Source organism: Lithobates pipiens, unplaced genomic scaffold (genome assembly GCF_037356315.1).
Source record: "Lithobates pipiens isolate NorthernLeopardFrog02 unplaced genomic scaffold, aLitPip1_a1.2 Scaffold_8, whole genome shotgun sequence".
Classification (NCBI taxonomy): Eukaryota; Metazoa; Chordata; class Amphibia; order Anura; family Ranidae; genus Lithobates; species Lithobates pipiens.
In genome coordinates, this window is record NW_027507903.1 from 103,952,587 (window position 1) to 103,965,459 (window position 12,873).

The window sequence follows — 12,873 nt, forward strand, 5'->3', positions numbered from 1 at the left end:
GATGTGTGTGCTTCAATTCATGCAAAGTGACCTTTTTTTTATGGGGTTGTGCCAAACTCATTAGTAACCCCCCCTCTCCCCAACTGCTAGCTCAGCTGATAGCAATCCTCTATCTGATGACTTGACCCAACCCAATACACACTCTACCTACCTTTTTGATGATCACATTTATGTACCAATTCACCAAAGCATGTAGTGTAAGGGCCTGCCTCAATACTTTCAAATGTTTTTGTTATTTTTTTAACACATTAATTTTTTTTCTATGTACTAGCAGAATGTCAAAATGTGCTTCCATTTTGTTATTATGACACTTCTTACCTGTCCGGTGGGCTGCCAATAGTGTAAGTAAGGAGGGGCTTCCCAAAGTATCACACATTATTTAGGCATTCAGCTCTCAATCAAGTGGAGAGGGTTACCTGTCCAAAACATCCCCCCTCATTTTTTAGCAAGGGCCCATCATATGGGGGTGGATGGGGGGTGATGACTCTCATAAGGGGACCTTATACTTTAGGCTTTAAATACTCAGTTCCCAAAATGTTAGAAGAATTTATCCCAAAAATGTGGGTGTCTAATCTGCTTGCAATGTTGATTTGTCCAATTACTAGTTTTTGTTCTTGTTTCACTACACAGTGTCCTTCAACGCCACAGGAATGGCAGACTGTGGCCTCCCACTTTGCCATTTTTTTTCAAGTTGTGCCTTTTTCACCAACAGTGCAAACCCAAGTTCAGAGTGAGATGAGGGGACAGTCTCTTCTTCAGATAATCTTATTATGTTGTGGGTCTGCTACACACACACCTTGTTTTCGTTAACTAATGTATGTTGTGAATTACTGCCCAAAATCTTGCTCATTTTCAGCACCATGGCAGGAAAATGGCATGATTGTCCAAATTTACACCTCACTCTGGGTGTTTTTTTTACTAAAGGCACATCCACTATGCAGTACAAGTGCACTGCAAAAGTACACCTGAAACTGCACTTGGAGTGCAAAGTGGAGTTGCCTTTAGTAAGTCACACTCCTTCTCAGCACAAACTCAAATTTGACTACAAATACATTTTATGCCCAATGAAAAAGGAAGCCACACATTGTTGAGAATTCAACTTTTTAATACAAGCACATTCACATGTGCGTTTAGTAAAGGTTTTTACAACAAACCAAGAGATTTTGTGTATCCAAAACAGAGTTTAATCAGATTTTTTTTTCCTTGTTGTTTTTGTGTAAACAGGCATGTATCAAACCGTAAAATACAGAACACAGGAACTTACAAAGTTCAACTTCGAAAAGTGAAGACAATATCAGACATGAGTATGTACAAACTGGGCTGATATTGCCTTCATCACATGGGGTGTGACCCCTGAAAAAAACAAATTTGGAAGATGCACACAGTGTGTCAACATGTGCTATCTCCCATCATGGGGGATCAATGTACATGCTTTGGGGCTGCAACCCCTTCATCTCAGACACTTTACACAAAACATGTACATTGATCCCCCATGATGGGAGATAGCGCATGTTTACACACTCTGTGCATCTTCCAAATTTTAAATTTTGCAAAGTACATTTTTTTTTTTAAAAGCAAAAATAAAACCCTATCTAGTTTTTTTGGTTTCACACTCTCCCCAAAACATCAATGATGTTCTTTATTTTATTTTTAACATCATTGATGTTTTGTTGGACAATTTCCAAATCCCGATTGCACCCCATTATCTCCCCGATCAAGATCTGGGCACTTTCACTGGTAAAACGGGAATCTTCTTCCACATCACCTACAAAACAAAGCAAACAAACACACCATGTAATCCAAATATGGTGATATACATTGATGAGCTTACCGGAAGCTGTGTTCTCCGACACTCACCTGTTGTGGTGACAATTTGTCCAACCTCCACAATCTCTTCTTCCTCCTCCTCCTCCTGCTCCTGCTCCTCTGTTTCTGCTTTTGGAAGTTGCCCTTCTTTGGGAGGGGTGTGGTCCCTGGTGTCCTCATACTTGCCGAGTCTTCTCTGACCCTATGAGAATGTAAACAAAAATTAATTAGCACACATAGGGCAGAAATAGGAATATGAAACATTGCTTGGAAGTGTTGTACAATTGTGTTTTTGGGCCGAGTTACAAGGTGAGAACATTATTGGGGACACTTTGTTAAGCTGGAATAATTCCCTGCAGAACGATGTTTCATACGAACGAACTAAACCATGACCTTGAAAGTGGCCATTTTAAAATGCACAACATGAAATCAAAGCACATGGAGCATGTATGCAAGCAAGAATAATCATATGAACACACGACAACTACTTCCTTTTTTTAAGAACACGCTTGATCCTTAGGTACTGCTCGTGCTCCCTCAGTTTCGGGTCTGACCAGCGTTTTCTCAGTTGATCCTTGGATCGGTGTACCCCAAAATTCTTCAGAAGACTCTTCACAACTTTATTCATGATCTTGGCCTTTCTGATATTTGGGTTTGGGTAAGGTCCATACTTCCCATCATAGTCGGTCCTGTTCAATATGTCGACCATCTCCAACATCTCTCCAAAAGACATATTTGAGGCCTTAAATCTTGTCTTCCTGGATCGGGACGTTTCAGGCTCCGGGCTTTCCTCACCCTCCTCCTCGTTAGTGGAACTATTATTAGTGCGCACCTGCGTTCTCTCTGCCATGTGCTCTCCCCACTGCGTGGGAAGCGAAGGGGCGGGGAATAGTCTGGAAAGAACGTCAGGGGCGGGCGGAGTTTCACGCATGCGCACTGTATATAAAACGCAACACGTGTGTAACGTCCATACGATCTGGGAGGAGAGTGTGAGGCGCGGACGCGATGAATGTGGAAACGAAGGTAACATTTTTAACTTGGTGCTAGACTAGACTGCTTCTATCTAGGCCCATGTTGGGACAAGATTAGGAGGGATTTTAATTGCATTATTAGTATTTGAGGGTTTGTCTTGTGTTGTGTCTTGCAGACAATATGGATCCATTCACAAATGCAAACTTTATGGGGCTATTCATAGAACTGAACATGGAGATGCCCTGCCTGTGGCAGTTCCACAACAAGTTTTATACTGACAGAACAAAGAGGAACACAGCACTGGAGAAACTGCTTGCTTTGTTGCGGATCATGGTCCCCACGGCAGACATGGCCTATCTGATGGTAAAATTGGGGACATGAAGCTAACATATCTCAGGGAGAGAAAGAAGCACCTGGAGTCCTTGAGAGCAGGAGATCCAGATGCTGTTTATTACCCCAGGATGGTTCACTTTTAGTGATGGCCGAACGGTTCGCCCGGCGGTCGTTTCGCGGCGAATTTCCGACATTCGCGGTCCGCACGTTCGAACGCCTTTTTCCGTCGTTCGCCGCGGCGGACTTACGTGTTTAATGTATACAAGAACTTTAACCTTTGGTGACACGTTTATCATGTGATACAGGACAGCCAATTGAGACATGACAGCACATGGACACTTGTACATTCCCCCTAACCTATAAATACACCCGATCCGGTGGCCATTTTACATTCTTTCTTCTGTTACGATAGGGACAGGTTCCTGTGTGGAGTAGGGAGAGATAAACCACTAGCTATTTGGTACACAAAAGTTCTTTTCAGGACTGGTATAGGTGTTAGGTGTTGATAGGTTTGCTGTGCTGCTGATTCTTGCAGCAGCCTGAGTGTCTTTTGTTAGTTTAGAGAAAGGGAAAGGACGGTGTATGCTACAGGGACAGCCAGATTAGTCTTTCATCATCATCATCATCATCATCATCATTAGCTGTTACTATCAAGGTCCACAAAAGAGCTGTTCCAGTAACCACTAATCGTTCTCTTTTTTTGCCAATTTGTATAGGGACAGGAAGGAAGCAGTGTTGTCAGGCAGTGAGGGTAATTTTAAAGACTTGCTGTTATTATTAGTTCCACAAAGGTTCTTTTCAGGACTGGTATCAGTGGTACAGTAATAGGCTTGTACATGTATAATATTCTTTCTTCCAAATATAGAAAGGATATTATACTTGACTGCTGCCCTTCTGCTGCAGTCTGCTAAACATTCACAACTCACTTGTTCCACAAAAGTTCTTATAAGGACTGGTAACTTGGTATAGGGTGCTACGGTACATAGGCTTGAGTGCGGTACAGTCTGCTGTTCTGTAAGGACCGCTATCGGTCCACAATAGATAGGGTTGACGTGCACCACTGCTGACCGCTGCCCTATACTGCAGCAGTCCTTCAGCGGTATAGGGACTGACGTACAGTCTGCTAATCACTAACACACAACCTGCTTGTTCCACAAAAGTTCTTATAAGGACTGGTAACTTGGTATAGGGTGCTACGGTACATAGGCTTGAGTGCGGTACAGTCTGCTGTTCTGTAAGGACCGCTATCGGTCCACAATAGATAGGGTTGACGTGCACCACTGCTGACCGCTGCCCTATACTGCAGCAGTCCTTCAGCGGTATAGGGACTGACGTACAGTCTGCTAAACACTAATACACAACCTGCTTGGTCCACAAAAGTTCTTATAAGGACTGGTAACTTGGTATAGGGTGCTACGGTACATAGGCTTGAGTGCGGTACAGTCTGCTGTTCTGTAAGGACCGCTATCGGTCCACAATAGATAGGGTTGACGTGCACCACTGCTGACCGCTGCCCTATACTGCAGCAGTCCTTCAGCGGTATAGGGACTGACGTACAGTCTGCTAATCACTAACACACAACCTGCTTGTTCCACAAAAGTTCTTATAAGGACTGGTAACTTGGTATAGGGTGCTACGGTACATAGGCTTGAGTGCGGTACAGTCTGCTGTTCTGTAAGGACCGCTATCGGTCCACAATAGATAGGGTTGACGTGCACCACTGCTGACCGCTGCCCTATACTGCAGCAGTCCTTCAGCGGTATAGGGACTGACGTACAGTCTGCTAAACACTAATACACAACCTGCTTGGTCCACAAAAGTTCTTATAAGGACTGGTAACTTGGTATAGGGTGCTACGGTACATAGGCTTGAGTGCGGTACAGTCTGCTGTTCTGTAAGGACCGCTATCGGTCCACAATAGATAGGGTTGACGTGCACCACTGCTGACCGCTGCCCTATACTGCAGCAGTCCTTCAGCGGTATAGGGACTGACGTACAGTCTGCTAAACACTAATACACAACCTGCTTGGTCCACAAAAGTTCTTATAAGGACTGGTAACTTGGTATAGGGTGCTACGGTACATAGGCTTGAGTGCGGTACAGTCTGCTGTTCTGTAAGGACCGCTATCGGTCCACAATAGATAGGGTTGACGTGCACCACTGCTGACCGCTGCCCTATACTGCAGCAGTCCTTCAGCGGTATAGGGACTGACGTACAGTCTGCTAATCACTAACACACAACCTGCTTGTTCCACAAAAGTTCTTATAAGGACTGGTAACTTGGTATAGGGTGCTACGGTACATAGGCTTGAGTGCGGTACAGTCTGCTGTTCTGTAAGGACCGCTATCGGTCCACAATAGATAGGGTTGACGTGCACCACTGCTGACCGCTGCCCTATACTGCAGCAGTCCTTCAGCGGTATAGGGACTGACGTACAGTCTGCTAAACACTAATACACAACCTGCTTGGTCCACAAAAGTTCTTATAAGGACTGGTAACTTGGTATAGGGTGCTACGGTACATAGGCTTGAGTGCGGTACAGTCTGCTGTTCTGTAAGGACCGCTATCGGTCCACAATAGATAGGGTTGACGTGCACCACTGCTGACCGCTCACCTATACTGCAGCAGTCCTTCAGCGGTATAGGGACTGACGTACAGTCTGCTAAACACTAATACACAACCTGCTTGGTCCACAAAAGTTCTTATAAGGACTGGTAACTTGGTATAGGGTGCTACGGTACATAGGCTTGAGTGCGGTACAGTCTGCTGTTCTGTAAGGACCGCTATCGGTCCACAATAGATAGGGTTGACGTGCACCACTGCTGACCGCTGCCCTATACTGCAGCAGTCCTTCAGCGGTATAGGGACTGACGTACAGTCTGCTAATCACTAACACACAACCTGCTTGTTCCACAAAAGTTCTTATAAGGACTGGTAACTTGGTATAGGGTGCTACGGTACATAGGCTTGAGTGCGGTACAGTCTGCTGTTCTGTAAGGACCGCTATCGGTCCACAATAGATAGGGTTGACGTGCACCACTGCTGACCGCTCACCTATACTGCAGCAGTCCTTCAGCGGTATAGGGACTGACGTACAGTCTGCTAAACACTAATACACAACCTGCTTGGTCCACAAAAGTTCTTATAAGGACTGGTAACTTGGTATAGGGTGCTACGGTACATAGGCTTGAGTGCGGTACAGTCTGCTGTTCTGTAAGGACCGCTATCGGTCCACAATAGATAGGGTTGACGTGCACCACTGCTGACCGCTGCCCTATACTGCAGCAGTCCTTCAGCGGTATAGGGACTGACGTACAGTCTGCTAATCACTAACACACAACCTGCTTGTTCCACAAAAGTTCTTATAAGGACTGGTAACTTGGTATAGGGTGCTACGGTACATAGGCTTGAGTGCGGTACAGTCTGCTGTTCTGTAAGGACCGCTATCGGTCCACAATAGATAGGGTTGACGTGCACCACTGCTGACCGCTGCCCTATACTGCAGCAGTCCTTCAGCGGTATAGGGACTGACGTACAGTCTGCTAAACACTAATACACAACCTGCTTGGTCCACAAAAGTTCTTATAAGGACTGGTAACTTGGTATAGGGTGCTACGGTACATAGGCTTGAGTGCGGTACAGTCTGCTGTTCTGTAAGGACCGCTATCGGTCCACAATAGATAGGGTTGACGTGCACCACTGCTGACCGCTCACCTATACTGCAGCAGTCCTTCAGCGGTATAGGGACTGACGTACAGTCTGCTAAACACTAATACACAACCTGCTTGGTCCACAAAAGTTCTTATAAGGACTGGTAACTTGGTATAGGGTGCTACGGTACATAGGCTTGAGTGCGGTACAGTCTGCTGTTCTGTAAGGACCGCTATCGGTCCACAATAGATAGGGTTGACGTGCACCACTGCTGACCGCTGCCCTATACTGCAGCAGTCCTTCAGCGGTATAGGGACTGACGTACAGTCTGCTAATCACTAACACACAACCTGCTTGTTCCACAAAAGTTCTTATAAGGACTGGTAACTTGGTATAGGGTGCTACGGTACATAGGCTTGAGTGCGGTACAGTCTGCTGTTCTGTAAGGACCGCTATCGGTCCACAATAGATAGGGTTGACGTGCACCACTGCTGACCGCTCACCTATACTGCAGCAGTCCTTCAGCGGTATAGGGACTGACGTACAGTCTGCTAATCACTAACACACAACCTGCTTGTTCCACAAAAGTTCTTATAAGGACTGGTAACTTGGTATAGGGTGCTACGGTACATAGGCTTGAGTGCGGTACAGTCTGCTGTTCTGTAAGGACCGCTATAGGTCCACAATAGATAGGGTTGACGTGCACCACTGCTGACCGCTCACCTATACTGCAGCAGTCCTTCAGCGGTATAGGGACTAAGAGTTTTGTCACAGGGTCATTTAAAAAATGACATGCAGAGGAAGAGGCAGGCCCTTCCGCAGGGGTGGTAGGGGTAGGGCAGGAGCAACAGGCTTGAGCCAAAGTGGGAAGTTGCAGAAGGTGCGTTCAATTACTTTAAAGGATGCACCAGACTTGGTTGAGTGGCTCGCTCAGCCTTACTCTTCTGCACCCTCCTCATCCTCTCGATCTGCACCCTCTTCTTCACTCTCTGCTATGTGCACCCCCAAAGACACTACCACCAACAACACGACCACCACCACCACCACCACATACCTTCCGCTTGAGTCACTGGAATTATTTTCCGATCCATATCAAGAGGACATTTCTGATGCGCAGCCACTCTTGGTATTGGATCAGGAAGAGGAGGTAGCAACAAGCGCTACTCAGCAGTCTGACGCCAGTACCCAGATCAGCCCAAGGAGGAGGTTGGTCCCCGGTGTTGCTGCCTACTCCGAGATCTCTACTTATAGCGGTGGGGAAGGTGACGTTGATGATGACGTGTCTAGTGATGTCACGTGGGTGCCCACAAGAGAGGAAGAGGAGGGGAGTTCAGAGGGAGATATGGACCAGCAGATAGGGAGGAGAAGCAGCAATGACTTACATTGCACAGCAGGGACAAAGCAGACTGCAAATGTATCAGGAGCGAGTCATCGACCATGTACGGTCACATCTGGCGCTCCCAGGACACCGGCACATGGCTCCGCAGTGTGGGCTTTTTTTAACGTGTCCGCTGCTGACAATAGCGTTGCCATCTGCAATCTTTGCAGTCAACGCGTTAGTCGCGGTAAGCCCAATACTCACCTAGGGACGACCGCCTTAAGAAGGCACATGAGCAGCCATCACCGAGCCCAGTGGGAGCAACGGAACACACAAAGCCACACTGCAGGCTCTCACCGTCCAGCCTCGTCTTCTACTTCTCCTTCTCCTCTCTCCTCACAATTGTCCTCCACTCCACCTTCCATCACGCCAAGCTCACATTTTTCTGCAAAAAGGCAGGCTTCCGTGGGCCTAATGTTTGAGCGTAAAAAAATGATGATGCCGGATAACCCTCTTGCCCAACGGTTGGCGGCTGGCTTGTCAGAACTCATAGCCCGCCAACTACTGCCATATAAACTGGTGGACTCGGAGGCCTTTCGCAAATTTGTGGCCATTGGAACACCACAATGGAAGGTCCCAGGAAGGAAGTATTTCTCAGAGAAGGGCATCCCAGAGCTATATGGCCATGTTCAGCGGCAAGTGAATGTATCTCTGGCACACAGTGTCGGTGCCAAGATACATCTGACCACAGACACGTGGTCTAGCAAACACGGGCAGGGAAGGTATATCAGTTTTACTGCCCACTGGGTGAACCTTCTGACGGCCGTCAAGCATGTAACCCGTGGCACCCGTGTAGATTTGGTTTTACCGCCACGGATTGCATGCAGGCCTGACTCTTCTTCTCCTCCTCCTACTCCATCCTCCTCCCTCTCCTCCTCAGCTGCCTCCTCCTTTTCCGCTGCTAGCGTCTCTTCCACTGCACCGCCCAAGCTCCCCAGAACCTATTCCACATGCCAGGTGAGACGTTGCCATGCCGTGCTGCGTCTGTTGTGCCTGGAAGCAAAGAGCCACACTGGCCCGGCACTCCTTTCAGCTTTGCGTTCACAGGCAGATGAGTGGCTAACACCGCTCAATTTGACAGTTGGTAAAGTGGTGTGTGACAACGGTGCCAATCTGCTTAGCGCATTGAAACAGGGCAAAATCACGCACGTGCCGTGCATGGCACACGTCTTAAACTTGGTCGTGCAGCGATTCCTTGTCAAATACCCTGGGGTCCAGGACATCTTGCGGCAGGCAAGGAAAATCTCGGCCCATTTCAGAAGATCTTACACGGCCATGGCTCGCCTTGCTGACATTCAGCGGCGACACCATCTGCCGGTCAGACGTCTTATTTGCGATTGCCCGACGCGATGGAACTCAACCTTCTATATGCTTGATAGGCTGCTCCAGCAGAAACGTGCAGTTAACGTCTACCTGTATGAACTCTGCGAAAGAAACGGTTCTGGGGAGCTGGGTTTTTTTTCACCGCGCCAGTGGCTGCTCATGCGCGACACATGCAGACTTCTGCGGCCATTTGAGGAGATCACCAAACTGGTCAGTCGCAGCCATGGCGCCATCAGTGACATGGTACCTTATGCCTTCTTTCTGGAGCGTGCATTGCGTCGTGTCATTGATCAGGCTGTGGAGGAGCAGGAGCGGGAAGATGAGGAAGTCGCAATGCTGGATGAATTCCCAGGGGGGGCTACTCTATCTGAGACAAGTCAACAACAGGAGTCTGATGAGGAGTCAGAGGAGGATGGTGCCGGGGCGGATGAGCAGGAGCAAGAAGAGCATGCTTTAAACCTTTCTGGGATCCCTGTTGTGCGTGGATGGGGAGAGGAGAATGAAGAGGACGACATTATCCTGGATGATGAGCAGGAGCCAGGCCACCACACCGCTTCCACTTTAGTGCAAATGGGGGCCTTCATGCTCCAGTGTTTTAATAGGGACCCCCGTATAAAAAGCATGAGGGTCAAGGACCAGTACTGGGTGGCAACGTACTTAGACCCCCGGTACAAACACAAAATGGCGGAAATGTTACCGCCGTCGCAGAGGGCTGTCAGAATGCAGCACTTCCAGGCCTTGCTTCGAGAAATGCTGCATTCTGCTTTTGCGTGCGCTGGCAGAGGAGCAATTCCCACTCCCAGAGAAGGATTTGCGGGTACCAATCCAACAGCGCCTGCAAGAAGAGGCCGGTTTGAAGATGTGTTGGTGACTTCGGATATGAGGTCATTCTTTCAGCCGACCCATCGACAGGTGTCATCCGGATCCAGCATCAGGGAACGCCTAGACCGTCAGGTGTCCGACTACATTGGGTTAACGGCCGATGTGGACGCTCTGAGGAGTGATGAACCCCTAGACTACTGGGTGGGCAGGCTTGACCTCTGGCCAGAGCTTGCCCAATTTGCAATCGAACTGTTGGCTTGCCCCTCATCCAGTGTCCTGTCCGAAAGGACGTTCAGCGCAGCAGGGGGGATTGTGACCGATAAGCGTACTCGCCTAGCTCACCACAGTGTTAACTACCTCACATTTCTAAAAATGAATGAGGCATGGATCTCGGAGGAATTCAACACATGTGACCAGTAGACCATGTATATGTCTATAAACTATTTTTTTAATCAAGCACACAGACCTTCTTAATTCATTTGGCTCACTTCCTTGACCCAAAAAAGCACACCGTACTATATGCCCCTACCCTCCTCTTTGAAGAGGTTGAGCGGTGTCATATTTCTACTGGGGCTGCTTATGATATCCCTGTGCTGTGCTGACTTCCTCCTGGGGGTTCTTATTATGAAGGGATCACACTATCCCTGTGCTGTGCTGACTTCCTCCTGGGGGTTCTTATTATGAGGGGATCACACCATCCCTGTGCTGTGCTGACTTCCTCCTGGGGCTGCTTACGGTGCTGCTGTCAGTGCTGTATGTCACGGTGCTGCTGTCAGCGCTGTATGTCACGGTGCTGCTGTCAGCGCTGTATGTCACGGTGCTGCTGTCAGCGCTGTATGTCACGGTGCTGCTGTCAGCGCTGTATGTCACGGTGCTGCTGTCAGCGCTGTATGTCACGGTGCTGCTGTCAGCGCTGTATGTCACGGTGCTGCTGTCAGCGCTGTATGTCACGGTGCTGCTGTCAGCGCTGTATGTCACGGTGCTGCTGTCAGCGCTGTATGTCACGGTGCTGCTGTCAGCGCTGTATGTCACGGTGCTGCTGTCAGTGCTCTGTATTACGGTGCTGCTGTCAGATGCCTCTATCACGGTGCATGTGTCATTCCGGTATGTCACGCTGCTGGTGATCATCTCCTGCACCCTCTTCTTTGCCTACCCTGGTCCCTGACCTTCCCTCTCCTCCATTGCCTTCATTAGCTCCATAGTCCTGAATTGTTAGAACAATTTCCCAAATAAAATAAAAATGCTTGTAGTTATCGATCCCAAATTCACCTCATACATGTATTATGTCATTGTCCAGATGGTGGGACTACGTTTTACCCCCTAATAATTACCACGTGGCCGCAAATTCGACATGAAGGTTTGCAAAGTTCGCCTCCCATTGAAGTCAATGGGGCCCGCGGCGAACGTTCTGTTTCGCGAACGTTTGGGTCCGTTCGCATTTCGCGTTCGCGAAACGTCCCGTCGGAAGTTCGTCCATCACTATTCACTTTGACAGGCTGCATTTTCTGGTAGACCAAGGGGTACCCAGGCCACCACTCAGGCCACCACTCTCCAGGCTTCCTTCAAGGCATCCTTCACCCCCAGCTGAGGCTTCTGATGTACAGCCTGGGCCTTCCATGCAGCACCATGTGGTGGGGCCCAGCTTGAGACAGGTATTGCATTGTTGAACATATTACTTGTGTTACATTTAATGATGTTAACTAGATGTTCTTATTGATCAGTAAGTTGTGATTTCTCAAAGTGGTTTACATCTCAATAGACAGTAGTGACCAAAAATGTTTGGGACGGGAAAGAAAAATGCTGGTGTCAGAATGATAGTCTGTTCTATTTGGTAACATTCAATTAGCAAAAGCCAGGAGCACAAAATGATGTGATTGATGATCAAAAAACTAAAACTATGTCCCCTTTTCATACACAGGAAGACCTCAGTCGGGGGGAGGCTGTGGCAAGTGGCAGCCAGGAGGTTGACCAACGCGCTCCTCCTCCTGCCCCAGCTACAGGAGCCCAGCCACAGCCTGGAAGGATGCCTGGTGGGAAGTCCCGAAGGAGAGTGATGGACTGGGTTGAGTCTGGTCTGCCAGAAGATGCAGCCTCTTGAAGATCCACATCCTGGGGACAGAAATGGCATCTGAATTTCCTGCTCTCTAGGACTTCGGGACCAGACTTTTCTCCCTGAGATATCTACTCCTCAGGCCACCAATTTTTTCTATTAGAATTTGTTCATGTCTGCCCTGGGGGCCAAAGGCTGCACCAAAGTTAAGAAGTTTTTCCAGTGCTGCGTTCCTATTTTTAGTTTCTAGCAAACAAAATACTTTTTTTTTTTGTTTGATGAAATACTTGTGTAATGTGTTTTCCTTCCAAAAGTACAGTTTATTTGTGAGCAGGCAGGTACATTTCAAAAATACAAAGTGAACTAAATAACAAGGGGTAACAACACTAAACAACCTCCTGTAGATTAAAAAAGAAAATATAAAAAATACAATAATGTTGTTGTTGTAAGTTTACACATAAAAAGAAAAAAAAATAAGGAGAAATTAGCAAACTGTCTTTAAAGGAGATTTTTAGGGAATCCCCCCCCAAAAACATT

At 47.7% G+C, this 12,873-nt stretch overlaps 1 protein-coding gene across 1 annotated transcript in view; it reads right to left on the minus strand.

Moving 5' to 3' along the window:
- Positions 1-1,133: 1,133 nt before the first annotated feature.
- Positions 1,134-12,873, minus strand: part of LOC143961979 (uncharacterized) — a 76,722-nt gene continuing 64,982 nt past the window's right edge. The window contains exons 3-4 of the mRNA XM_077471324.1: positions 1,858-2,008; positions 1,134-1,765 (exon numbers count right to left, since the gene is read on the minus strand). Of these exons, the coding sequence (XP_077327450.1) occupies positions 1,608-1,765; positions 1,858-2,008 (309 nt within the window). The 3' untranslated portion in view covers positions 1,134-1,607. The remainder of the gene's footprint in view (positions 1,766-1,857; positions 2,009-12,873) is intronic.